Below are 26,445 nucleotides of genomic sequence, written 5' to 3' on the forward strand. Positions count from 1 at the left end.
TCTATTGAGTCACCACTGCCAAGCAGTACAGTTTTGTAGCATGCAGGGCCCCATTTTTATTTCTGACCAAGTCCTCACTTTGTCTAGGAAGGTTGCTAAGTGAGAGGATTATCATATGGCATGTATTACCATATACTGTATGTCTGCAACACAAAACATAAGGCCTGCCTGACTCATGGTGGCAGTAAAGGAGCATTTTTAGTAGCTGACAGTGAACGCCCTTTGTGCTCTTTGCATATAAAAACAGTGTGCTAGCCAAGAACTGACCATTTCAGATATTATATAGAAGAGTAAGACATGGATCAATTGAAGCAAACAGTGGATCGGGAAGCAGTTCTGAACCTGTTACAGGCACCAAACAAACCACCTGAGGAGTTACTGCTTAATTATAAAGGGATTCTGTACCCTGGTGCTGTTTGCAGTAAGGAGCTGTTTGAGGCACTGGAAACATTTGAAGCCAGGAATGATGATTTACTGATTTGCAGCTCTCCCAAATGTGGTAAGCAGACATACTGAATACCAAAAGCTATATCATTTTTCATTTTCTTGTAACCTATCAGGCCTAAATACTAAACATGAAGTTTTATACAGACATTTGACGAAAGAGTGTTTAATTGCCAGCATGGGAATGGTCTGTAAAGGAGTGTTACAGACCCCCAATAAATGATGGTTGGCAGAAAAAATGTTGATAAGTGAAGTTGGATTTTTTCATGTTCATGAATGTGAGCCAGTATGTGGTTCCAGATGACACAGCTGGAATTGTTTTTTTTTGAAAAGATGAAAAGATACAAGCAGAGTCTTGAAAGTGTATGTTACTCCAAAAAATGTTATTGCACATATGTATCTGTGATTCTATGTTATGTTATCTAAATCGTGCCTCTTTTCCCTTTTTCACTTCTTCATTTCCCCCAAATACATGGTGATCTGGTCAGTTCCCCTTTTTTAAGTTTTAATCCTGGCCATGCCAAGAATGGTATCTGATCGGGTGACAGCCGCTGCATGTAAATGTCTGCAAACCACATGTAATGGTATGTGATATGATTACATGCAGTTAGTAAACAATCACTCTCACTGGATGCACGATCAATGTGCCCAGGGAGAGTGATTGATTCCTGACCTCATGTAATCGTATTACACGCGGTGTGCAGACATTTACTTCATCGGCTGTCACCTGATCATTAACTTAATCAGTTGACAGCTGCTGCCTGTAAACGCCAGATTACGGATTCCTGCTGCAGTTCCTAATGCAGGAATCCCTAAATCACACCTAAATTTACAGGTGTAAATTTAGCCTTTTTGTATGTGTATTAAGCTGACCATACACCTATAGATTATCTGCAGATTTTCTATGGTCAGATGGAAAAAGTGCAACAGATTCCTCCATCTATGATAAACTGTGTGGATGGAGGAATCTCCCACTGGGCCAAGCTTCAGTATCTTGCTAGTCGGCCTCGCTGGCTCTCAAAATACGTGAACAATCTGATTGGATGCAGGCATTGTTCACATATTTGAGAGCCAGCGGGGCCGGCTAGCAAGATACTGAAGCTTGGCCCAGTGGGAGATTCCTCCATCCACACAGTTTAGCGCAGATGGAGGAATCTGTTGCACGTTCTCCATCTGACCGTAGAAAATCTGCAGATAATCTATAGGTGTATGGCCAGCTTTAGTGTGTGTATTTCTGTGTGTGTGTGCGTATATCTGTTTGTGTCGGTAATATTGGGTATGTGTGTGGATGGGTGATTGCTGGGGGGAGTGGCGTATCGTGGGGGGGTACTTGCATCGGAGTGCCGGTATGAAGGGAGCAGGGGGGCGGCAGGGATTCATATTGCCCGGGAAATTAATTTCCCAGTTGTCGGGCACCCCCACCCCCCTGTCCCCCCGCCGGCTACCTCTCTCGCCGCCGGCCTGAGATCCTCTCTCACGATGTAGAGCCGGGAGCAGAGCGGAGAATGTCCGTTCTCCACTCAGCTCTGTGTATACAGTGAGAGGGGAGAGCTGCACTTGCAGCCTTCCCCTCAGCTGTCACAGGAGTTCCAGCACAGTGCTGTGCTGGAAAATTAACATTAAAAAATAAAAAGGTGATAAAAAGTAAAAAAAAAATAAGATTAAAAAATACAAAGTAACAAATAATAAGAAAAAAATTATAAGTAAAAAAATAAAAAAGTAAAAGAAAAAAAGTCTTGCGATGGTTGTAAAGTAATTTAAAAAACTTACGATCACGCCTCAGCACATGCTGGGACCCCGCAGCTTTGTGTGATTACAGATTACATTGTACCACATAGCTGGGATTGAAGGTCAGTGGCAGATCCAGGGGGGAAGGGTGGCAAAGGGTTATTTTTGCAGGGGGATGTGAGGACATTTTCATGAATACCTAGGAGTAGCCGAACAATGAAGAGCAGGTGTGGGCCTTGTGCCTCCAGTGTACCCAGAAACTGTCCCAGAGCGCCCTGGCACCGTGGACCAGGGTACGGGACCCAGCACCAGTCCTCTATAGATATTAACCCCTTCATGACTGAGCTTGTTTTTGGTTTCTGTTCGTAAATGACTGACACACTTTTGACATTTTTGCTGTGTGATTCTTCCACGTCAGTAATATACTTTCTTACAAAGTGCACCCACACATATTATATATTGTTTTTTAGAGGACAGATAGGGCTATATATTTATATCACATATGTGTGTCTAACGCCTCACTTAGGACAAATACAAATTAAAAAAAGAGGAAAAAACGTAAAAAAAAACTTTTTTTCCCAGTTTTGATTTGTAGTATTTTTTTTTAACAAAACCAGCACAGCTAAAAAAAAATGCAATACATACATTCATTTATTTGTCCCTTATTTTTAATTTTTTTACACTTTTCACTATTTTTTTTAATTTATTTACACTTTTCACTTTTTTTATACTGACAAATTTTATTTATTTAATTATATCAGGCAGTCATTGTGAATTAATCTCACTATTACTGCTTGATAAATTAATACATTTTTTTTATTATCAGGCTGCTTCAAACTTCAGAACAGCCGATAATAAGTTAGTGACACTGATCCTGCAGCAGTTCAGGATTCAGCTGTCAGTGAATGTTTCAGAAAACTTAAACATTCTACTTTCAAGAATAGATACATTATGTGTCTAATACATAACATTTTGTATCTATTCTTGAAAGTCAAAAGATAAAAAAAAAAAAAGCCAGTATAGCTTGAGAGAGATATCTCTCGATCTATACGAGCTGTCAGAATGCCGGCAAAAGCCGACATGTGTGTCTGCTTTGCTGTGACTCTCAGACACCCGATATTAAGGTATCGGGTGTCTGAAAAAGGTTAACCCTTTCAGTAATGGATCTCTAGATAGTTAGACATCCATTACTGAAAGGTAACCGCTGATTCTTAGCGGTTAGCAGCCTTCTAGTGCAGCAAATAACTCGTCACGTACAGTGTACGTGACGAGTCATTTGGTCCGTTTGTGGCTGGACGTACAGTGTACGTCTCCCGTCACGAAGGGGTTAAACAAAAGACACTGCACTATCTCTAAAATAATAAAACTCTAAATGCATATACTTAGTGGCAATTATACAAAATGTTCACTCCAACTTATATATAGTCCATATAAAAAATGTTCACATGTGATGAAATCCTTGTGTTCACTTTCTTTGTATTACATCAGTGAGTGAAATAATCATTGCATATAAAGTTCCACAATCACTCGTGACTTCTGTGCTTCAATTCCTCGTCAATTAATGACCAGTGATCCACCTCCAGGTGCACAAACACTAGCACACTCACAAGATAATTCTGACCACTCAGGTGGTCTTTAAACGCTCTACAAACTTCCCTGGCGTCCGATGTCTCCCTCTCCACCGAATCACCAACAGCTGAAAATGATACGTCCGCCCGATGTCTCTCCCAAATCTCTCTTATCCGCTCAAAATAGAAAACCAAGATCGCACATCGTGTAAAACTGCTAGATGATAGTTTATTCATACAAAATAAGAACACTTACATTTAAAAGAGTTTTTCAGCGCTGTAAAAACATAAAATCGGCTTGTATGAGCTCAGCTCTGTCACCTCCACTCCATACACTAGCGTCAGCGTGTAGCTCCTCTCCTGCGCGTTTCGTCCAATGAACTTTTTCAAGGGTTTGTTTTGCTAGTCCCCTATAGATGATGGTGTTCTGCACTGATGTTTAATGTATTGCTGAGATTTGTAGTCCTCTATAGTTAATGGTATTCTGCATTGGTGTATAATGTATTGCTGGGATTTGCATTCCTCTATAGATGATGGTATTCTGCATTGGTGTATAATGTATTGCTGAGATTTGAAATCCTCTATAGCTGGTGGTATTATTCTGCATTACTGCCTAATGTATTGCTTAGATATGTAGTCCTCTATAGCTGGTGGTATTCTGCATTGCTGTATAATGTACTGCTGTGATTTGTAGTCCTATATACAGTGGCAGAACTATCAGGGTAGCAGTTGCAGCTGTGACAGTGCCCTAGCATTTCGCCACTTGGGTGGCACTGGTAACCACCGACATTGCAGGTTACCTGACCCCCCTTCCATCAGTCTGTGGCCCTCCATTCTTCAGACTGCATGGATCGTGCATATCACGATTGAACTATGGTTTGGTTTGTGGGGGGCGCTAATGAAAGACTTGCCCCCGAGCGCCTCTTGACCTTGCTATGCCTCTCTCTGTGTGTGAGAGAATGTGTAAATCTGTTGGTCCTATATGAACAAAATTAAAACCTGTGGGGAAAAAAAAACGCACACACAGAAACACTAACATAGATAACGACATCACTCACACAAATCCTGACAATACACACAAACCAACACTAAAAAATATACTGACATTGCATGCAAAAAAACCCATCACAAACATACTGACATAATAAACAATCATACATTAACACTGGTACCGAATATAGTTACATTTTATCTTGAAGTATGAAATTTGGCAGGTGGCCCCCATGGGAGAAGAAAATTTGTCCAGCGCCCCCCGAGCAAATTCAGTTTGAGACCCTGCTTTAGGCCATGTTAAGAAAACTTCAAACCTTATGAAGATGTTTGAAGCAATGGTGTAAATATTGATTCCATTTAACAATCTTTCTTTATGTTCAATCATTTATTGTAAAACTTTAAACAGCATTTGTAAGTTAAAAAACAATTTTTTTAGGAAAAGAAAGAGTTTAAAAAAAAAATTATATTGTAAATATATGGAAATATGTAATGTTTCATTGCTTCACACATATGGCTTTGTAAACAACATAGGGGTCTATTTACGAAGCTGCCGAAGGATCTAGCCGTAGTTCAGTAGAACCGAAGGGGTGCTGTACGGGCTATACACTATAGCCCGTACAGCTCCCGATTCTCCTTTTCCCTCGGAGGGACCGAGCAGAACAGCCGAGCTGAATGCCGCTCAGCGGCTATTCACTCACTGCTGTTCGGCATCTATAAGAATAGACCGAACAGCAGTGAGTAGCCTGCCGGAGGCTCGGCTCAGCCGATCCAGATGTTGGATCGGCTGAGTCGAACTCCTTTTGCACTTCGGGTCGGCCGAACATGGGGTCGGTTGTTCACTCGGCTGCCCTCGGCAGCTTAGTGAATAGACCCCATAATGTTACCGTGAGCTGCCTCTATAGAGGATTTCCACTGGTCTGTCCTTTCCCTGCAAATAAACAAGCAACTTTTCAGCAGCCATAAAGCCTCCATTCCCCATTATCATGGCAGAATGCCATACAGGTTTAACACAAGAGTGCACAGAAATGCAGCGTATGATTTAGGTTTTCATTTAGATTCCTTTAGCTAAACTGCAGTGTATTTAAAAGGAGAACTATGAGGTGAGTGCTTTTCAGTCACCTCATAGTTCTAGCCGACCTGTGACAATGTGACTGTCACAGGTCGGCTTAGTAGATCGGGAGGTGAGCGACTCTCACACAGGAGCTAGCAAGCCCCTATGTGATAGCATGCGGAGGTGACAGGGTTTCTGTATGGAACCTGTCACTTCCAATACTGGAGTTCTAGCACGATTTTCTGTGATGGGAAGGCTGCAAGTATTGCTTCCCTGCTTTCCATCCTGAACTAATCTGCCGTGGCTCCGGGCCTCCCAGAAGAGTGGGCGACCCCAAAAACCACAGCAGGGAGAGAGCTGGCGGTGACAGAGACAGTGGGCATTGACAGAGATGGCGGACAGGAGAGAGATGCAATGGGCGAGGAGAGAGGGGGTGTTCGGGGAGGGGAGGGGGAATGACAATCAGGCTGCTTATAAGTGATCTTGAGCTATACAGCCGCTCTAGATCACTTGTACAAAACAGCAACCTCCTCTACATTTAGCCCTGCTTGCCTGAAGCAGGGCTAAATGTAGAAAAAAAATCTACCCGGCCATTTATTCTGTACTGAGGCCTGTCGTGCATTTATTCTGGTCTGAGGTCTGCCGTGTGTTGGTTCTGGTCATGGGGGGCTGACCATTCTGGGGCTTACAATATGCACCCCCCACCGACTCCACTCTGACTAATTTGACTTATGTTAATGTATTGTACTTTTGCAAATTTTTTCATTTTTGCATTAAAAAAAATAAAATAAAATTAAACAATAAAATAACTTATACTGACCTGCAACCAGTCCTGTGATGTTTAATACCCCCTGTTTTTCCAGCTTTGACACAGAACCAAAGCGTACTGTGTGTTTGTACTAACTAAGTGGCATCAGTCGTAAGTTTATTTTGCTATATTTTTCTAACTTATTCAAACACTTACAGGCCTATTTACTAAAGGGCGCATTGGTAGGAGAAATCAGCATTATTTGTTCCACACATATACATAGCAAGTGTCTGAGTTTAGATAAACTAAAACACTCCTAGAATGGCAGTTTCTCCAAACACTTTAAGATAACAGCTAGCTTCTTCTCAGAAGAGTGACTTGCAACTTTGTGTCATAAACAAGTGACAAAACATGTGTTTAAGTGTACATTTAAATGTTTTAAAGTTTCTAACTGTATTTAATAGTATGCATGTTTTTCTTTAATATAATATAAATCTAGAATATGATCTTATAGTGGAATATCTTTATCCTGTCATTTTAGATGTCATATCATTTACTTCTGGTAGTGTGCCTTATCTTATACCATATTTACTAAACAGTCTTAGATATGAGATACATTCCATCATATGTTTCATTAAGCATAATATTTCACTGGCAAAATGGAGTCTGAAAATGTGATTCAGCGGCGATCATAATTTATCCCCACACACTGCAATTCACCTTTTAGTGAACCAACCTGCTATTTTAAATAATGTGGAGATATAATTTCTGCAACACAAGGATGTATATGTATGTTGGGCTTGTGAATGAATGGGGCTTGTATATGGGTGGGGCACAAGGGGGCCCCATAATCTCGTTTCGCCCGGGGCCCTATGTTTTGTCAGTCCGCCCCTTTTATGCATACTTATCTATGATATATACAGGAAATTCTCTGTAAGCTCTATAATGCTGTATTCTGATCTAACGTTTAAGTAAAACTTAATTTAGCATTCCGCAAGATCTCAGTGCTTCATCTAAACACATGCCGTATTTTTCCGTCTATAAGACGCCCCCATGTATAAGAATCCCCCATCTTTTCTTACCCAAAATTCAGAAATCAATATTTTAAATGATATTATGCATCACACTTACCTCTGAGCCAATCACTTTATTCAGCCTCTGTTGCATCACTGCTTTCTTCATCACTTTTAGCTTCAAACATATCAGTTTCTTCAACTTCTGCTGCATCACTGCTGTCTGCTGAGTCACTGTCTATACAAGATCATCCTCAGTTCCGTCCATGGCATTGCTGATTCCACATTTCTTGAAGGACTTTGCAATCACCTCTTGTTTGACACCATACCATGAGTTTAGAGAGTTTACAGGTTGTTTTTCACTTTCTGACATTTTTATGGTCACAGAATGCTCCGACATTACCGCTCTGGGCACTGCCTACACGATCTCCCCAGCAACAGCTGACGTCAGGTTCAAAAGATTTATGACTGGAGGAGAACTGTTATCTTGTCTCTGCAATCCGTGAGGCTAGTTTGCAGTGGTATCAGCACTTTCAAAACCGCGGGCCCCGTGTATAAGACGCACCTCTATTTTTAGATAAAGATTTTTATGAAAAAGTAGCGTCTTAAACACGGAAAAATACGGTACTCAACAACTATATCCACGTGGCGGTGTGCACGCCCTAGTTTCGTCTTGCCTAGGGCGGCCCCAAACCAGAATACACCACTGGGCATGGGTCAGTTTTATTTAGTCTATTGTTTTGTGTTTTATTTTTAATGATATTAAATCTTTATTTTACAAATAATGTTTTATACAGAGCGCAGAGTTTGGCAGAGCAGTCCAGGTTTTCAAAAAAGAAAGCACAGCAGCGTTTCAATTTGTGGCAGTCTCTTTATAACTGAGTCTCCATATGGTGCCTTCTAAACAGAGCAGGGGCGGGAGTTTCTTTTCTACAGTGTTCAGCTATGGCTAGCCTGGTAAAGATGTGAACAAGAGCCCAGAGTGCTTCCTGCTGGCTAAAAATGGTAAATGGTAAATAATTACTAGACATGTGCACTGCCAAACAATTCGTTTCGTTTCGTTTTAAATTCAGATTTGTGTTATTTCGTTTTTCGGGATTCGGGTGTGAAAGTCAATTCGGATTCGGACAAAATTCGGTAGCGTTCGCACGAACGTTCGTTTTGTTTTCTGTTCTTATTCGTTTCTTATTCGTTTCTTATTCGTTTCGTTCGTTTGCAGCAAAAGTGACATTTGAGGGGGAAAAAATATGTCACTTTGCTCCAACGAACGAAACGAATAAGAAACGAATACGAACAGAAAACGAAACGAACGTTCGTGCGAACGCTACCGAATTTCGGAAATGGAAATTCGGATTCGGTTGCATTCGTTATGTCTGTAATTCTTTATTTATCTGACATCAAATGTTAAAAAACTACTTTATTTTGTCCTTAATGTAATATCATATACATCACTTTTTTTTTTAGTCCTACACCTAATATACTATGGGGGGAATTTATCAAAACTGGAGCAGACAATATCTGGAGCAGCTGTGCATGGCAACCAATCAGCTTCTCTCTTCAGTTTGTTCAGTAAAGGTGCCCATACACCTTACGATAATCGTATGCGATCGACTTTTTGTACGACAATCGTAACATGTGAATAGAGTGCCCGACCGTACAATCGAACGACTTTTGACGGTCAAGCATGTTTGAAAACGTTGGTCGATCGTACGATGTTCACATGGTTGGTGGCGTTACTGTCCGTCAAAAGTTGTACGATTAACACTGCGCATGCGCAAACTAAAATTATTGCGGTCAATTACCGCAAGTCGTCCTGGTGGTTTTTTTTAAACTACCGCTGTTTGAACCTTGCGATAATCGGGGCAGGATGGGGCCGTCGTACGAAAATCGTACGATGGTTCGATCATCGGACGAAAAGTTTAGTCCGATAATTGTTAGGTGTATGGGCACCTTTAAGATCTGAAAATAAAAAAGGAGGCTGATAGGTTTGCATTGCAGCTGCTCCAGATTTTCTATGCTCCAGTTTTGATAAATTCCATATGTCATGTGGAAATGGAGTGACATATAAGCATTCTGTACCTTATGGATTTTGGTACGTTGTAGAGTTTGAAACTATGGGTTAGCTACTTTTTGGATATACTCAATATGTGAAATGTTGCTGCCACTCGAGGATAGGTTTCGGAGGTACTGTACAGAAGCATTGCAATATCTAAGATATATAGTAATGTCAAGAAATACTGTATTCAGATATATTTCCATTTATTTTAGGTACTAACTGGGTATTCCAAATACTATCTGAAATGGTGAGCATATTAAAAAATAAAGAAACAGTGCTGGACCAACTAACACTTGAATTTGGAAATCTGCAATTATTCGAGGTTGGTATAAACAGACAATAATGGTTGCAATGTAATAACTAATGATTATAATTAGTCAGATGTAATGTAGCAAAAGATAGGTTGTAACTAAACAGAAAGTATACATTGTTTACTAATTGCTCTTGGAAAAACCCTTTGACTTTTCTTTTAACCTCGATTTTTACATTTTTAGTTTAACCGAAGTCAGTAAAATAAAGCAGAATTTTATTGTTTCTATACTAAAGTATCTTAAAAGGTTAAACAAAAATCTATATAGTTGTTTCTAGCAAATATAACTGTACTAGGGGTTCCTCCTGGACAACTTCTATTATATGTGTAGATGTTGGGAAGGGTAACTCTTAATATGCCCATACAAGACTTTTTCACCAACTCTCTTAGTCCTCTTTAAAACAGGCGTTCCGACTAGGTTCACCTGTCAGTTTTTCAGATGGATCTGTTCAGAAACCCAATGATAGTCTATGGGCAAGCCAGATCTAAACAGATGTGGGTCCATTTATATCTGGTTACCCTCAACTCCAGCCAGGTCCTGTAAACCATACAGAACAAAGTTCCATTTTGGCAGATCTGATCATGATGGATTAGGGGGATTCTGACGTAAACAGAAACATGTCCATTTACATCTGACTCCCCACAGACCTAACATGGACTACTAAGCTTACTAAAATAAAGGTATACTGTAGAATGAAAACAGAAAAGTATAATTTAAAAATTTAATTATCATGCTAAAGGAGGGGGGAGGGGCAGGGAATGCAAAATATAAGCATATTGAACTTCAGATTTAACTTCAGCTCACTTTACTCTTTAAAGTGAACCTTTTGCCCAAATTAAAGCAGGGGATGCTGCATTAAGAAGGCCATTCAAAAACAGCACAAGACATTTTAGAGGACCTGATTTACTTAAGGGAAATAACCAAAGGGAATAATCATGGCACACATGAATTACAGGATCACACAATCGCAGAGATGCTCGGTACAGTTTGGGAATATAATCCCTGCAACTAGATAATTGTCCACAGATGTACACTGAATACAATGCAGGCCTAGTTTGCAATGTGTGATAAGCACTATGCAATAAAGCAGTTCAGAATATAATCCATACTGCATGTGCAAAAGTACAGTCCATAGCAATTAATCGCTATTGTACCTGCATACTGCACTTATCCATGGTAGATGGATTGCAATCTACTTGCTTCACAGCATTTAAGAGATGAATGCTGATGGGTTGCCATGTGTTGCGCGAGAGGGTTACTGAACTTTGTAATATTTTAACAGTCATGCCCTTTTATTTATTTGCTAAAGTATTTAGGAGTATACTAGAAGCATTTACTTTTTTTGTGATTCTGTTATAGAGTAATAAAGCACGACCTTCACCAAGGATCTTTTCAACACATTTGAGATTTCCAACTATACCAAAGTCTTTCTTTGAAAAGAATACTAAGGTAAGTGCCATTATGTGTTGTTTGCCCTATTCACTCTGTTCTGTTTGAATGAACCTAATGAGAAAATTTGACCTGAAGAGAAATTACATGACATTACAATTGCAATAATTTTTGTCCCATTCTCAAAACAGCTGGTAAACATGCACAAAACAAATATATCTTTATGAATATGCCTATTGAAGAACATTCTACCGGAAATTAAATTGCACTAAAAATTATCAAAACAGCTGGTTTACTTGCATGGAAAGAACTTATATGCAGTGTTGCTGGACGCATAAGTTACACATCTTTTTTTTTTAAATGGACCCCTTTTGTTGAACTAGTGTACCTGCAAATATTGGGTGTGGATTTCTGTGAGTAGGCATGGACAGGGCCGGATTTCCCACAAGGTCAACCGAGGCCTGGCCTTGTGGCAGCAGGGAGTAGAGGGGCAGCAGGGGTGTGTAATTCCTCGCGACGCCTGGGACACACAGTTCCAGGCACCGGGCAGGTAGTTGTTTTCCACATTTAGCAGGGCTGAATGTACAGTGGGAAAGCAGCCTCTTGGTTGTACAAGTGATCTCGGTGGATTTGTACAAGATCAATTGTATGCAGCCTGCATACAGGGGGGCGCATTGAGAAACCTGGCATTGGGGCAGCAGAGAGTAAATCCGGCCCTGGGCATGGAAATATTGCTGGTTTTAGGCGCATGGTTTGATGGCAACAGGCCGACACATAATACAGTTATGCGCTCTTGGAACCAGCTAGCAAGCAATTAACCCTAAAGCTGCTATGAAAAAAAGGGGGGGTCCCTTAAAAATCGAAAAAAAAATGACACAGCACTAAAGGGGAACTACAAAAAATATAAATATAAATAATGGTGATCTAGTGTTGAAAATGAACCATCAATATTCCTAGTAGGTAATAAATATAGGTGAATTAAATATATAATTATCAATATAAAATAAACACGTATAATTAAATGTGTTTAAATTCCAATATTTGTGATAAATAAAGATTGTGCTGACAGCCAGAATGATCAGTGAGAAATAAATTCAGCAATAATAATCTGTGAAAAACGATGTTCTGAAAGAATAAACCACAATATAGCAAGCACAAAATATTCTGTGTCAATAGTGAACTGATACTTAATAACAATCCCGAAATATAATAACAAGTGAAAATAAATTCAGCAGTGATGAACAACAAAATAAAAAGCACAAAATAATCTGTGTCAATGGTGAACTGATACTTAATAACAGTCCTGAAATATAGTAACTTAATTATCAGTGGAGAAGTGACAGTGTTCAATAAAAAAACTTTTTTAGTCATGAAAAAAGGGAAAGTTCTTTCTATTCCTTTCCTTCTAATCCAACTGCCCCCCAAGCATTGAGTACTCACCAGAAACAGTGAGTTAATAAACCCGTCAGAAGGATAGTTCTCTGGTCCACAATCCCCTCCAACAGAAGACCTCACTCTTCCTCGACAAGGACCGGGCATAAATAGACGGCTCTCTCCCGCAGCGCCGCACCTTTCCTCAGCTATCCTTCAGAGAAAGCAGCGGCTTCTCCCGTGCACGGTTCAGCGGTCCCCCTCGCAGAATCCCAGAAACGTTTTTGTGGTTTTAAGAATAGGAGACAACCCTCATGGTGCAGTATAACTGGCAGTAATATTTATTTTAAAAAATAGCAACTTACATAGAAGATATAACATTTTCGGCCGGCCGGACAATGAATAAAAAGGTCTATAACATCACATGTGTCAAACAAATATGCCCTTTGACGCGTTTCATCATGTGACTCTTTCAAAAAGAAGGCAGATAACTTTTTGAAAACGTCACATGACGAAACGCGTCAAAGAGTTGTGAACTCTTAACCTGGACGGGACCCATCTTACATGTTTCTGATGTTTGGCGAGGTTGTTGGAATAAATGAGGGTATCATCAAGATAAAATACAACACGTCCAGAAGGTCTCTGAAGATATAATTGTTGAAAAATTGGAATGGATGCCAAAGGGCATCACTAAATATTTGCACAAACCATAGCAACTGCAAAATACAATTTTCCATTCATCGCCAGGTTGGATTCGGATTTGATTGTATGCTCCCTTGAGGTCAAGTTTTGTGTAGATTTTGGCGGTTTGTAAGCGCTCCAAGTGTTCAGGAATGAGGGGTAAAGGGTACCTGCTTTTTATTGTGATTTTATTTTAAAAAAGCATTCCCGCTTCCGCTGGTGAGTTCGATGGCTGGATAAAACCTTTCATTAGGTTTTTATCAAGATACTCCTTTATATGTTATAACTCTGGTTGAGATATAGGGTATACTGTATACAGCCAAAAGGTACAGTACTGCCAGGGATTAAATCATTTGGGCAGTCATATGGCATATGGGGGTGGTAAAGTGTCTGCCATCTTCTTACATAACTCATTGGAAAAATCTTGATATTGTGGAGGTATCTGTACTGGAGTGATTTGTAATAAGGTACTAGTGGGGTAACAAGTCTGTTGGCAGAGAAAATATATCAATTTATTTCGAAACATAGAGAAAAATAACACCCATTCCCGAAAAAGACAAGACAAACTTCTTTTCCTTTAAAAAAACGACAACGTTGTCTCAGGTACACACACAAAAACATGTACTTTGTGATTAGACCTAATTTCACCTTTTGAATTGAATATGAGACTGACAGGGCACACCAAATATAAGTTCCTCAGGCTGTTTTGATGATTCAAAACCCCACTGGAGTAGAATATCGAGTACTGGTAGGAAGGTCTGGTTTCAATTATCGCTATATCTCGATTAGCGGGTTAGTATGTTATATTGCTGCTGTGGTCTAGGGTTTATAGCAGATGGATCACTACTTGTTATTTTGTGACTTAAAAAGCAGACATGTTGATGATTTAATGAGAGAAGCCTTCTATACAGGTAAACTTCCTCAAATTTTCATTTAGTTATAACCAAGTGATTCTTCAGATATCGGTTCTACCCGAGATAGGAAAGAAAAAAGGAAAAAACGAAAACATATTTTAGAAATTATCCATGACTCACGGTCTTTACGAGTTTGGTAGTCAGAGATGTCGGTTTTTAGACGCTGCAGCTGATTCCCATTTAGGCGGTTTTTGGTATGTGGATTAATCCATCCAGTGTAGTTTTTGGTCTGTGGGTTCTGCTGTAGGTACTAGCCGGTTTTCCCTTCGCTATGGTATCAGAGAGTATGAGGAATTTTAGTGGGTCATGTTCAAATGGTCAGATTAGGAGGACATGCCGGAGTGTAGAGTCATCGGTATAGTCCTCGGTGATTCAGGTTCTTTCACACGAACACAAAGCGTCAACGCGTTTCGCCCCTCCTACTGGGGCTTCGTCAGGACGTAATCTTGGGGTAATGACGTGATAGTTTTATAGGTGATCCAATTAGTTAGGTCATTAACCCCTGCTGGTTTTAAAAAACGTGTTTTGGTACAGGTGTTAGTGGTTAACATAGGAGACTTCGTTCTTCAGCAGTAGTACAAGTAGGGTTAGTAAGTTAAAAACATATAGTGATACGAATGTCAACATATATCATTCAGGTCATTTGTTGCAGCCTAACATCGATTCCCATGCAGTTATTGCAACAATGTTCATTTGGACTCCATTGGTTACTTGTGTGTCTTTCTGGAATAACACGCTTTCCATTAGTTATTTATGTGGAATGCATTACTTTGACAGGATATCATAGAGGATATATACATAAATAGGGGTGTGGAGTATCGGAGAAGGTGGATATGGGGAGGTTAGTGGATAACAACTAGATCAGAGCTTATAAAAAGACTTGTAAGTTGAATTCAGTATTGAGTCCCTTGGGGGTTTAGGTGTCCAATCTGTACATCCACATTTTTTCTTTCTGCTTAAGGATCTTATCGAAATCTCCTCTTCTAGCTGAAAGATTCAGGACATATATTCCTTTTACTTTCAGGCCTTCTGGGTTGCCATTGTGGAATGTATTAAAATGTTGGGCAATGGGGCTGTCTATATTTGCTGTTTTTTTAATGGAAGTTTTTTATATCCCTTAAGTGTTCACCCAGTCTCACCCGCAATTGGCGCTTAGTTTTACCAATGTAGAAATTCCTGCACGGACATTCTATTTGGTATATCACCCTGCTTGTGGTGCAATTGATGAATTCCTTTATTTGGTAGTTTTTTTCTTTGTCACTAGTGTAGAAAATGTTACTTCTTTCTACAAACGGACAGATTTGACATTTCCCACATGTGTACATTCCAGTGATTTTTGTTCTTACACCCTTTGGCCACATGTCCTTGGTGTTGGGCTTGTATTCTGAGGAGACAAGATGGTCTTGTAAGTTCCTAGCTCTTCTGGCTACTAGTTGTGGGTATGGGCCTACTATTTCCTTTATGATCGGATTTAGCTGCAATACATGTCAGTGTTTTTTAAGGATTATCTTTAAATCCTCCCACTGTGCTCCATATTGTGTAATCATTTGGATGGGGCCCTCAACGTCTTCTTTCTTTTCTTTTTCCTTTGTTTCCCCATTTAGTATCTGGGTTCTTTGTTTCTGGTTTACTTTCCTTTTACTATTTCTCAGTGTTCTGTGTGAGTATCCTCTTTGTCTAAACCTGTACATTGGCGTTTTTCCCTGATTGCCACCTATTGAATACATTCGTGGAGGAGATCGGAAGTGGAGAAACACATAGTTGTCCCTGATGGGGAGTTTGCCCGTTGTTTGGAGAGAAGTTCCATTGACTGCGATTTGATCGAGTGGACCTGATGAGTGGGGAGGATTATTACACTGCATGAAGGTCGAACACAAGAAACACACCTTTTTCCCTTGAGAATATGAACTTTGAGCACTGATTAGGCTTACCTATCTATCTATTCATGTGCAACAATTGATTGTTTAGTTATCTATTGTGAAACATTATATATAGATATAGATATATAGATATCTATATATATATATATTATTTCCATTTAACACAATTCCAAGTTATAGCTGGAGTGGTTTGTTTCCTGTAGCGAGGGGTTAAAGCACACTGTACATGCAAGTCCAGGATGGCAAGGGTAAAGGATCACCGTACAAGCAAGTCTAGGATGGCGAGGGTTCAGGTAAGTGTGATATGAAAGATTCTTCAGGATGGAGAGTGGTATGGTAGTCTGGAGGAAATGCTCAGCATCCAAACAATACCAAGACACTGAGCATTTCAAATTCCCCATTTTTAACCCGACAGCTGGTAAGAGGGAGGAGGAGTAGTGTGATGCTGGGGGAGTAGGCAGAGCTGGACGCTGTTCCCGGAGCACGGCAAGGCAAGTCTGTCACACAATTAAAGACTTTTACTGTTATTACTTGATTTGGTGCTCTAATTTGACCTGACTGCATATGTACTGACGCGGGCCCTTTTCCCTGCCTCTAAACAAATCTGAAGGTAGTCAGGCTTAGGCAAAACTTGAAGTGTTGGTGTGCAGAGTCATGGTGGTCACAGTGCTGTAGAGGCCAGTGTAAAAAAGTAATGCCAAAAGGAATGAGATTTTAGTTGGCTGTAATTGGCAAAAAACATTTTTGATAGATTGCTATGGGCTGTATTTTGTTCAAATTGTTGTAATGTCCTCTCACTTAATAAAAAACACCTGTTTTGTTAAAATGTAAATTGCAGATAACACATGGACTTGAAGTTATGAGATATTAATAACCATGATGAAAGCTTGATACATTTATGGAGGCATTTGATAAGAATCCAGAACAGCTGCCAAATATAAACAATTGGAACTTAGCATCCTAGACACCTGGGGTAGGATGAAGTCTATCATCAAACATCCACTGATGCTAATTAATTGTTAATAAATAAATTGCATGTGAATTTAGTATTGCAAATCTGCAAATGTGTGTAAGGCAATGTTATTGAGAACACTTTGCAAGGGAAGGACTGGGAACTTATCATCTGGTAGACACACACAACTGCCCTTTAATGGTAGGGGCATTTTCTGTGGGCTAAGGAAAAAGTGCACCTCTAAAGTGTGCCATTGTGGCCATCGTGAAAGGTCTCACCGACTGCAGGTTGTCTCCAACAAAAACCTTTCCCACACAGGCTGTATCCAACACACTCACCACACAGGCTGGTTCTTGTCCCCTTGCCACACAGGCTCATATTTTTCCACACAGGCTGCTTTTCACCACACAGGTGATCCACTCCCCTTTCCGCCAGACACACAGACTGGTTCCAGGGTGGAGGTTTCCTGACTCATGCACATAGACCTCCTCTGTCTCCCGGGTGGAACAACTCACTTGGCAGGCTGGAAGATCTTATGGAGACCCTAATAAGCCAGCTTGATTCAGCTGGGCTTGTTACCTGTAAGCACTCTCAACACTTCCCCCTAGAGTAAGAACCTCAGCACTACACCTGAAACTGGGACAGAATATTGGCACCCCTGCACTTCTGTCAGATAATGCATCACTTTGCACAGAAAATTGTTGCAATTACAAATGTTTAGGCATTCTCGTGTTTATTTCTTTTGTTGTATTGGTATAACACAAAAAAGTGGAGAAAAAAAAGCCAAATCTGACACATTCCACGCAAAACTCCAAAAATGGACTGGACAAAATTATTGGCACCCTCAATTAATATTTGGTAGCGCAGCTCTTGGAACAAATAACTGAAATCAATGGCTTCCTGTAACCATCAGTAAGTTTCTTACACCTCTCTACAGGAATTTTGGACCACTCTTCTATAACGCTCTAGCAAGATTTGCTTCTCTGATCTGGATCTCAACTGCCAAGATTGGCTTGGCCAGTACATCTTTCCCTGAATGCGACAAAGTCTGTCATGCAGGTATTGGGTGGTTCAGTTTGCAGTTCTACAACATACGCTCTATGGTGAGCAAGATCGGTCGTAGGAACTGTATAACATCATACACTGTGCAAACAAAAACAAAATTGAATCCTGCACTTATTACTGCTGCATTACCTCTTGCAGTCAGTTTTGTGCATAACTGGGACACCAATTGTTTATCGATTTATAACTTTGGAAGGAAAAGAATAATTCCAAGAGTACTACCCTTGGAGCACATGCCTTAGTCTGTGGACTGGATGCGGATGGGATCTATAGTTCAACACTCTCCCACAATATAGTTTATACAATACAACTATGTGAAGCACTGTACAACACCGGTTTCAGCAATAATTAATGATACTGCAACACTATTTCGATAACCAATACACGTGGCAGATAGGATTTGTAGTTCAACAGCACTTCACTCAAATAGTCTATAACTGCAACAACTGAGTATAGCAATTGTAATACAACGTAACGGTAATCTGCTTTCAGAACAAGTACTACTTGACCCAAGATAGTAAGTGGGAGATGAGATTTGTAGTTCAACAGCACTTCAATCACAGTCTATTGCTGCAACAACTGAATATAGCAATTGTAATACAATGTGCAGGAATCCTGCTTTCAGAACAAGTATTACTTGGCCCACGATAGTAAGTGGCAGATTTGTAGTTCAACAGTACTACTTGTAACCATTACATTACCTCAATCGTTGGAGGTACTTGCGGTTTGGTTGGCTTAGATGAAAGCAGAGGTTGTGAAGGTCCCAGGCTGTATGAACTGGCTCCCACAAATAAGAGGACTCTCCAGAGGATTTCCCCCCAGGAATGACACTCGGCAGTATTGGGGAGTAAATGACTGCAGTAAACCTGCAGGATGGAGAGCAGTGTAGTGTTGGTGGGGTTGATTGCTCATCGTCACAACATCACTAGGATGCCCCGCAATTGAAAACCCCACCGTTTCATCTGACAGAGGAGGATCGGTGCGAGGCTGCCAGGGTGACAGGGACGGAGCAGTGTGACGCTGCTGGAGTGGGTAGAGCCGGACGGCCTCGCTGGAACGAGCAGAGGTAAGTTTATTACATCTTCTTTCGCCAACTGCTCCAGGTCTCTCCGATTGGAAGCGTTCCTTTACCCAACTGCTGTTTTGAGATCTCTCCACAGGTGCTCTATGGGATTCAGATCTGGACTCATTGCTGGCCTGTCATGTACTCTCCAGCGCTTTGTCTGAAACCATTTCTGGGTGCTTTTTGACGTGTGCTTTGGGTTATTGTCCTGCTGTAAGACCCATAACCTCTGACGGAGACCCAACTTTCTGGGCCCTATATTGCACCCCAGAATTCTTTGGTAGTCTTCAGATTTCATAATGCCATGCACACAGTCAAGACATCCAGTGCCTGAAGCAGCACAGCAACCCCAAAACATCAGTGAACCTCCACCATGTTTGACTGTAGGGACTGTATTTTTTTCTTTAAAGGCCTCATTTCTCTTTTTGAAAACAGTAGAATGATGGGCTTTACCAAAAAAGCTGTAATTTTGTTTTGTCTGTCCGTCCACAGCACATTCTCTCAAAAGGATTTTGTTTTTTTGGAGAATGTGCTGTGGACAGACGAAACAAAATCCAACTTTTTGTGAGGTCCTGAGCTTGCGCGTCTGCCCTGTTGCACAAGTTGTCAGATGCTCACTGGGGACAGTGTTATCAGCCACAGAGACTAATGCACCATCACTGTGCTGCCGTTGCCATGGAGCCGACTGAGACAGGAATCCCAGGAATTCTGGACTGCAGTAACAGAGCCTAAGAGACCACAGATGAAGGGGGAGGTCGGGCAAGAGTCCAGCTTCCTGTTAACCCCTAGTGGCTCGGCTTAGGACGGCTGATGTCGAGGAAGCTGTTGCAGCTGATGCAGCAGAGGGAGTCTGTCTGTGTGCTCTGTGTGCTTCTTGCATGACATGATAAGCCAAAGACTGTGAAACCTGCTGTCATAAAGTATATGCTGAAATATTCTGAAATAGCTGGCAGGAAAATTGATGCAAGAAGCAGGAGCTGGAAACTGGTTGAGAGATGGCCAGTTTTGCTTTTCCATCCATGATTTCAGTGGATAACGGTGGAGAAAGTCTATGTATGTTATGGACATTTCCCTTTCTTTGAGAAGCTATACTGTGTATATCCACTTGTGCATACGCTAGAAAAATGAACTGAACTTGTGATGAAGGCTTGGAGGTAACAAGCCCAGCTGAAGCTAACTGGCTTGTTAGTGCCTCCTACAAGGGCACCCAGCCTCCTAAGAAAGGAGCCCCTCCCTGGAACCAGTCTGTGGGTCTGGCAGACTGGGTGGAGCGGATTACCTGTGTGGTGAAACCAGCCTGTGTGGCCAGGGGACAAGGATGAGCCTGTGTGGCAAGTGTGTTTGATACAGCCTGTGTGGGAAAGGTTTTGTTAAAAACACAACCTGAAGTTGGAGAGACGTTGGAAATGTTATTTTGCCGTTAGCAAAAAGACTTTACTTTATGTTGGAGAAACCCCTGTGAGGGAAAAACCTATTTGAATGTTTATATAAAAGTGGGCAAGAAGCCCTAAAAAGAAGTTGTTTTCGAGTGGAAGTGTCTTGAATGCACTACCATTTGAAGCTAATCCTCACAGTGTGTATGTATGTATATATAATATATATATATATATACACACACACACACACGCAGATCTGTGCTTCATCAGCTTCTTTGGGTGTCCCCAGGTGACATTAGGGGTCTTAGAGATCCTTAATGTCTCCATAAAGAGGACCTGTCAGTGTGCCTTTGCTATCACATAGGGGGATTGTTATCCTCCTATGTAATAGCAATAACATTTATTATGTGACTGAAGTGATTTATTATGTGACCGTGCTAGCTGCCTTATCTCTCCCGGAGGGGGAAGGGAATGGAGAAAGACAAGCTCGGGCTGTCTATTGTGCCTTGAGATCTCCTGAGCAATCATGCTGCAGATATACGGGGATAGCTGTGGACAGGATTTACTCTGATCCAGATAGGCATCAGTGGACCAAGGTAAGACGTGTCAGTTCTATGGATCAGATTGGGGAATCCAATCTGTAGATCCGCAGCCGATGTGACACTACAAGTCCCAGCATGGACCCGGCCGTCTGTAAATGCTGGGACTTGGCTTCGCCAACTGCAGAGGAGACTTGTGTTCCCCAATTAGCAGTGTGATCCTCTGCAGAATGGATGATCGTATAGTTGCTGTGTTATCTACAATGGGAAGTTTGGGATGAATCTTGCATTAGCACCCCTCCCTATGATGAGTTGGAATTAAGACAATGCTATTGTTATGTGGAATGGGTTTAGTGCTGATTGGACGATGTACAATGTATGTGACATGTTTAATGTATGGGAAGTTGTCAGTGTTTTCCTGTATGTGCTCTGGATAGAGATGCCTGTACACTCCAGTGTAGATCCAGTAGATCCGATCCATGTGTTTTATGATACTTGGCGAGTCCATGCATGTCAGTGTGACAGATCTCTAGCATGACCCCACTGTACACTGCCATGTGTGTTTCTCAGTGTATACTGGCAAATGGAAACCTTAACTATGCTATTAATGACTCATCCAGCAAGTTTAAATGATAGTTATAATTAAACTTACCATGCAGTTAATATGACCTGTCAGCTTAGCCTTAACTGGAGTCAATGTCACCATCATCTTATCATGCAGGTTATCACATTATAATAGGGAACGTCCACCTTTTAAGAATGTCCCAATACCAATACTAGTACCTAAAATCATTAGTCTGTATTGTTTTAGAAAAAATGTCACATGTCCCTTTTAAGAAAAAGTATCTGTAATTGGTATCGGCAACTACCTAATTGACAGTACTTGTACTTGGTCTTGAAAAAGTGGTATCGGGACATCCCTAGATTATTTGTCTACTGTTTGGGGTAAAGCTAAATATCTATTGCCATTAGTTCATAATGACAGAAATAATTCCTACTAATTCTTTTTTTTCTACAGATATTGCTCGTTATTCGCAACCCAAAAGATGCAGCCACCTCCTATTACCGATTTCATAAAAGCTTGCCTGCGCTTCCCACTTACGATTCCTGGGACTTGTTTTTCAAGGACTATATGCATGGGAATGGTAATTTTATCAATCTAACATATTACTTTTTCATTAAAAAGTAATGAGAAATCCAACTTCTTTTTCTATAATCTCTACAGTGAAAGAAACCTTTAAATTAATTGGATTACATTTAAAATATTGTTTTATGTAAATCAAATAGCTACTGTTAATGCTTAGAGGAGCTAAAGACTCAGTAGTGTATACAAGGAAAGAAAGGAATTACGGGAACGTCAAAAACACTGTCAGAGATATAATTCAAATGTGAAGAACTAAAGAGAGAAGTTAGTCAAGTCAAAGGTCAAATCTGGGAGATTAGAGTGTAGACTGCGATGGGACCAAAAAACAGGGATCATGGCAAGCTTGGCTTTACAGTCTTGGCAGCTTCTTCTACCTATAGTAGATATCTTTATGCTGAAAGACCTGGTAGAGAAACAGATAGGTAAGATACATGGACAGGCTGCAGAAAAAAGGTGTCTCACACAAACAGATGACAGCATGAGATGCCCACTGATTTATAACAGAGTAAACTCCAGGAGTATACAGGTAGGCAGTGCACACACTCAGGCCTGGCATAAACTCTGACGGTTTGGTTTGGATTCTTGTCAAAATGTATTAGGCATGCAATGACTCATGGCAGAGAAACAGCAGGAAAACCAGAGACTAAACTCATAAAAGGTACAAAATAGGGGTCAGGAGACACAAAGAACAAGATAGAAACAAAACAAGGAGACCAGGTTAAGGTAATGGGCAAACCCAACCCAAGTGGATCAAAAGGTTTACCCAATGTCAGGTTCAGGAAATCAGTCTGTATTATATGGGATCATAGGTCAAATCATACAGCAGGAACTAGGCCAGATAGTTTACCTAACATAAGATCAAAGGATACAAAGTAGATGTGGTCTTCTTACTGTCCTTACATGGGGTCCTATTACTGTCAGCCATGACACTAGACTAGTGGAGGAGAAGGGTCGTACATTACACACAAGGCGAAATACATCATAGCTGGGAGGGAACACAGAAAAACATTGCCTGCCTTCAGCTGCTGTACGGGGTATAGTGAATAGGCCGTACAGCAGCCATTCAGTTCGAGTGAACCGAAGGGCTCCGGCAGCCGAAGTGAGCCGAAGTATCAGCCGAAGCTACGGCTGGATCCTTTGGTTCATTAGTGAATAACCCTCTTAGTTTTACATTGTACAGTACAATGTTCAGTATATAATTTTCTAGTAAGTAGTCTCATCTTGTTATAGGAAAAAAAAAAGTATTTAAGTTATAAACTTTAAAACTGGGTTCAGCATGAAGGTTGGCATCTACTAAAAAGACGTGGACACAACCAATAAATACAAAAGTGTAAAGACATCTGCAAGAGCAAGAGATCCCTGTCATTTATTTGAATTTTTCTCCACAATTTAACTTAACTAGATAAAATATAGGCAACAAACAGAGGGCTTAATATGCCAGCTAATAAACAAGACTAGTTAAAACAAGTAAAAATAAAAACTAGTGCATTAAGGATGCTCAAAGCTACCAAAAGTATAATATCTTTAGTATGTAAAGAGAAACATTACCCTTGCCTTTTAAAAATGACAACAGATGAATCTTTAGAAGTGTTTAGTAATGGCAATCTACAAACACATATTTATAGATGCAGGCTTTTTATTGGTTACATACCTATTTTTCTTTTTCTCCCAATTCTTCTCACAGTGGCCATTTTTTAATAAAGACAGATTAATCCATCTCCCTTCACACCCTTTGAGTAGGACATGTGACCATGCACACACCATCTCAGGGAGAGAAAACAATTCCCCAGAGTTTACAGTTGAGATTTCCCAGCAGTGCACTGTGATGTAACCTTCCCAGGATGCATCACTTGGGCATGGGCTACATCACTAATGCCTAAGAGGACCAGTAAGTGCAAAAACGGTAATTGTAAGTAAAAGACAAATATGTTTATTTAACTAATGAATGCAAAATGATTACATATCAGTATGCAGTGCTGCATGCTAATGTGATTTTTAGTGTAAAGGGGAAAGGTCCACTATAACAGAACACTATTGTTGGTTCCTATCTTTTTTTCTTGATGTTTGAAGTCTTTTACTTTTTGTAATCTTTATCAATCACAATCTTTTTCACAGTAACAGTAGGATGTAGATTAGTTTTATAAGTGTATCACAATGTAATCATTTTATATTTTCTTTTGTGTGCCTTACAAGTTTTCTTTTGTCTTTTAGTGTGTTATGGATCATATTTTGATTATGTAGCTGAGTGGAACAAACATATTGATGGAGACAATGTGATGGCAATTACATTTGAAGAAATGAAAACAGTAAGTTCAGTATTTGTAGTTTATTTCTTCCCTCAAAACCAAGTCACTTCCCAAACCAAAATAGTTGTTTCTGTTAAATACCTTGCTTTGTGAAGAATTTCTAGTATTCACTATGATGTGCTTATGGAAGTTTTTTTGCTTTAACCTCTTGCCGTCCGCCCGTAGTAAAAAAACGACTCCAGTGAAAGAAATGATTATGAGTGGAATTTTATTGTCAATAACACTTCATAAATAGGAAATGTTAATTACTTTAATATTCACTTTATTTATAACACAGTTCTAATGTCAGCTTTGCATTAATAGCCCGGAAATACAGGAACTGTGGAAATTTGGATGACTCTGTGTGTTATAGAAATTAATGTCGTATTTAAATCCGCTGCGCTTAAAAGCACAGTTCTCTGCTCTCCCTGTATAATTTGGCCGAACGCGCTCAGCAAGGAAACACAGACACTTGCTGTTGTCTTGTCCGATCCTCAGTTGCTGTCCTCCTGACTGGAGGGAGATTTCTTTTTTTATAGGAGTATCAGCAGGAAGTGATGGCCACAACAGCCACCACTTCCTCATACATCAATAGAACACAGAGCCAGCCAATGAAACACATGTATACATCTGAATAGACAATAGAAAAGGGGAGTGTATGCTCATGCATGTGAAGCACCGTGCACAGTTTCCAGCTGCTGGTTCATGTTTCATGTGCACATTTGTTAACAATGGAAAACCATGTGCAATGGATTTCCCGCCATAAACACTTACACGAAGGAAGAAGCATGATTGCACATGGACGCCGCCATCTTTAATCTCCCGTTAACACTGGAGCGAACCTTATCCAGCATTGCTCAGTGAGCAATGCCCAATAAAGTTACTATGATTCTCATGGATGAGAGCTTATCTGCAGGGACAATGCCATACTATTTCCAGAGAGCTGATCAGACGCATCAGAAATACGAACGCATGTTCCTTTCAAAAAGGCAGATATGTATCTTAAATAATACTATGTCCTCAAAGCAAGCGCATACACGCCACGGCAATAAATCCACGCACTGCGCAGGGGCCCTAGCTGGCGTCCATACACTCGCTAAGAGAACATTGCCCCGCCACGCATATCCACTCCAATGGTTTACCCCCAGTGCCGAATAATCCGGGTCACGCTCCAATCGAGCGTGATGCAGAAATCTGGATACTGAGAGACATGATGACAATATTACACTAAAAACATATCCTAGTAACATTTCCACAACATGTGTAGTGATATCACCCTTTTTCCTGTAATTTACTGCATTCATTTTGTTAGGTTGTTTTTATTTCTTGTGTTTGTGAGTTTAGTCTTAGCAGTTTTGAACTTGGCGTAAATACCATGTTTTGCCTGCCACTGTACAATGTATAGACATGCTTCGAGCCAGCTTCTCCAGAATTCTAAAGAGGAAGGTATTAGATGCAATTCTCAAACATCAATGCACCCTTAAAGTATCTGAAAACTCAAAAAATAAGCAATAAAAATGAATCACTCAGTAATACTGGATTCAATTGCTGCCCTTTTTAAAAAACAAAAATACTTATTATACGGAAAATACCTGGTGATCCTGCCAGTTCAATCTACTTTTTTAGCTGGGCGTGATAATACTCTGCCTTTGCAGCTCTCCCCCTCAGTGGTGTTGGCCCTGTTTCTAATATTTCTTACCAGTCTAATGCATGCAGTGACTACAAATGGCATGTTCTCCCTTTCCTCTACTAAGCTAAACATGTCACAAGCATTGAAGGACATTGACTAGTGAATGACTGACAGCAACTCCAGATGAGAGCTTCTCTCTCATCCTTTCTCACAGCAGTGAAGAAGTGACATTTCAATAGTTGCCCCC

At 40.4% G+C, this 26,445-nt stretch overlaps 1 protein-coding gene across 1 annotated transcript in view; it reads left to right on the forward strand.

The window, feature by feature from the left end:
• The first annotated feature begins 297 nt into the window (after positions 1-297).
• The window catches only part of LOC108787735 (sulfotransferase 6B1-like), a 32,539-nt gene continuing 6,391 nt past the window's right edge, over positions 298-26,445 (forward strand). The window contains exons 1-5 of the mRNA XM_018557356.1: positions 298-499; positions 9,814-9,923; positions 11,272-11,361; positions 22,158-22,284; positions 24,495-24,589. Coding sequence (XP_018412858.1) covers positions 298-499; positions 9,814-9,923; positions 11,272-11,361; positions 22,158-22,284; positions 24,495-24,589 — 624 coding nt within the window. The remainder of the gene's footprint in view (positions 500-9,813; positions 9,924-11,271; positions 11,362-22,157; positions 22,285-24,494; positions 24,590-26,445) is intronic.

The sequence above is a fragment of the Nanorana parkeri genome, unplaced genomic scaffold (genome assembly GCF_000935625.1).
Source record: "Nanorana parkeri isolate BGI_ZX_2015 unplaced genomic scaffold, ASM93562v1 scaffold281, whole genome shotgun sequence".
Lineage (NCBI taxonomy): Eukaryota > Metazoa > Chordata > Amphibia > Anura > Dicroglossidae > Nanorana > Nanorana parkeri.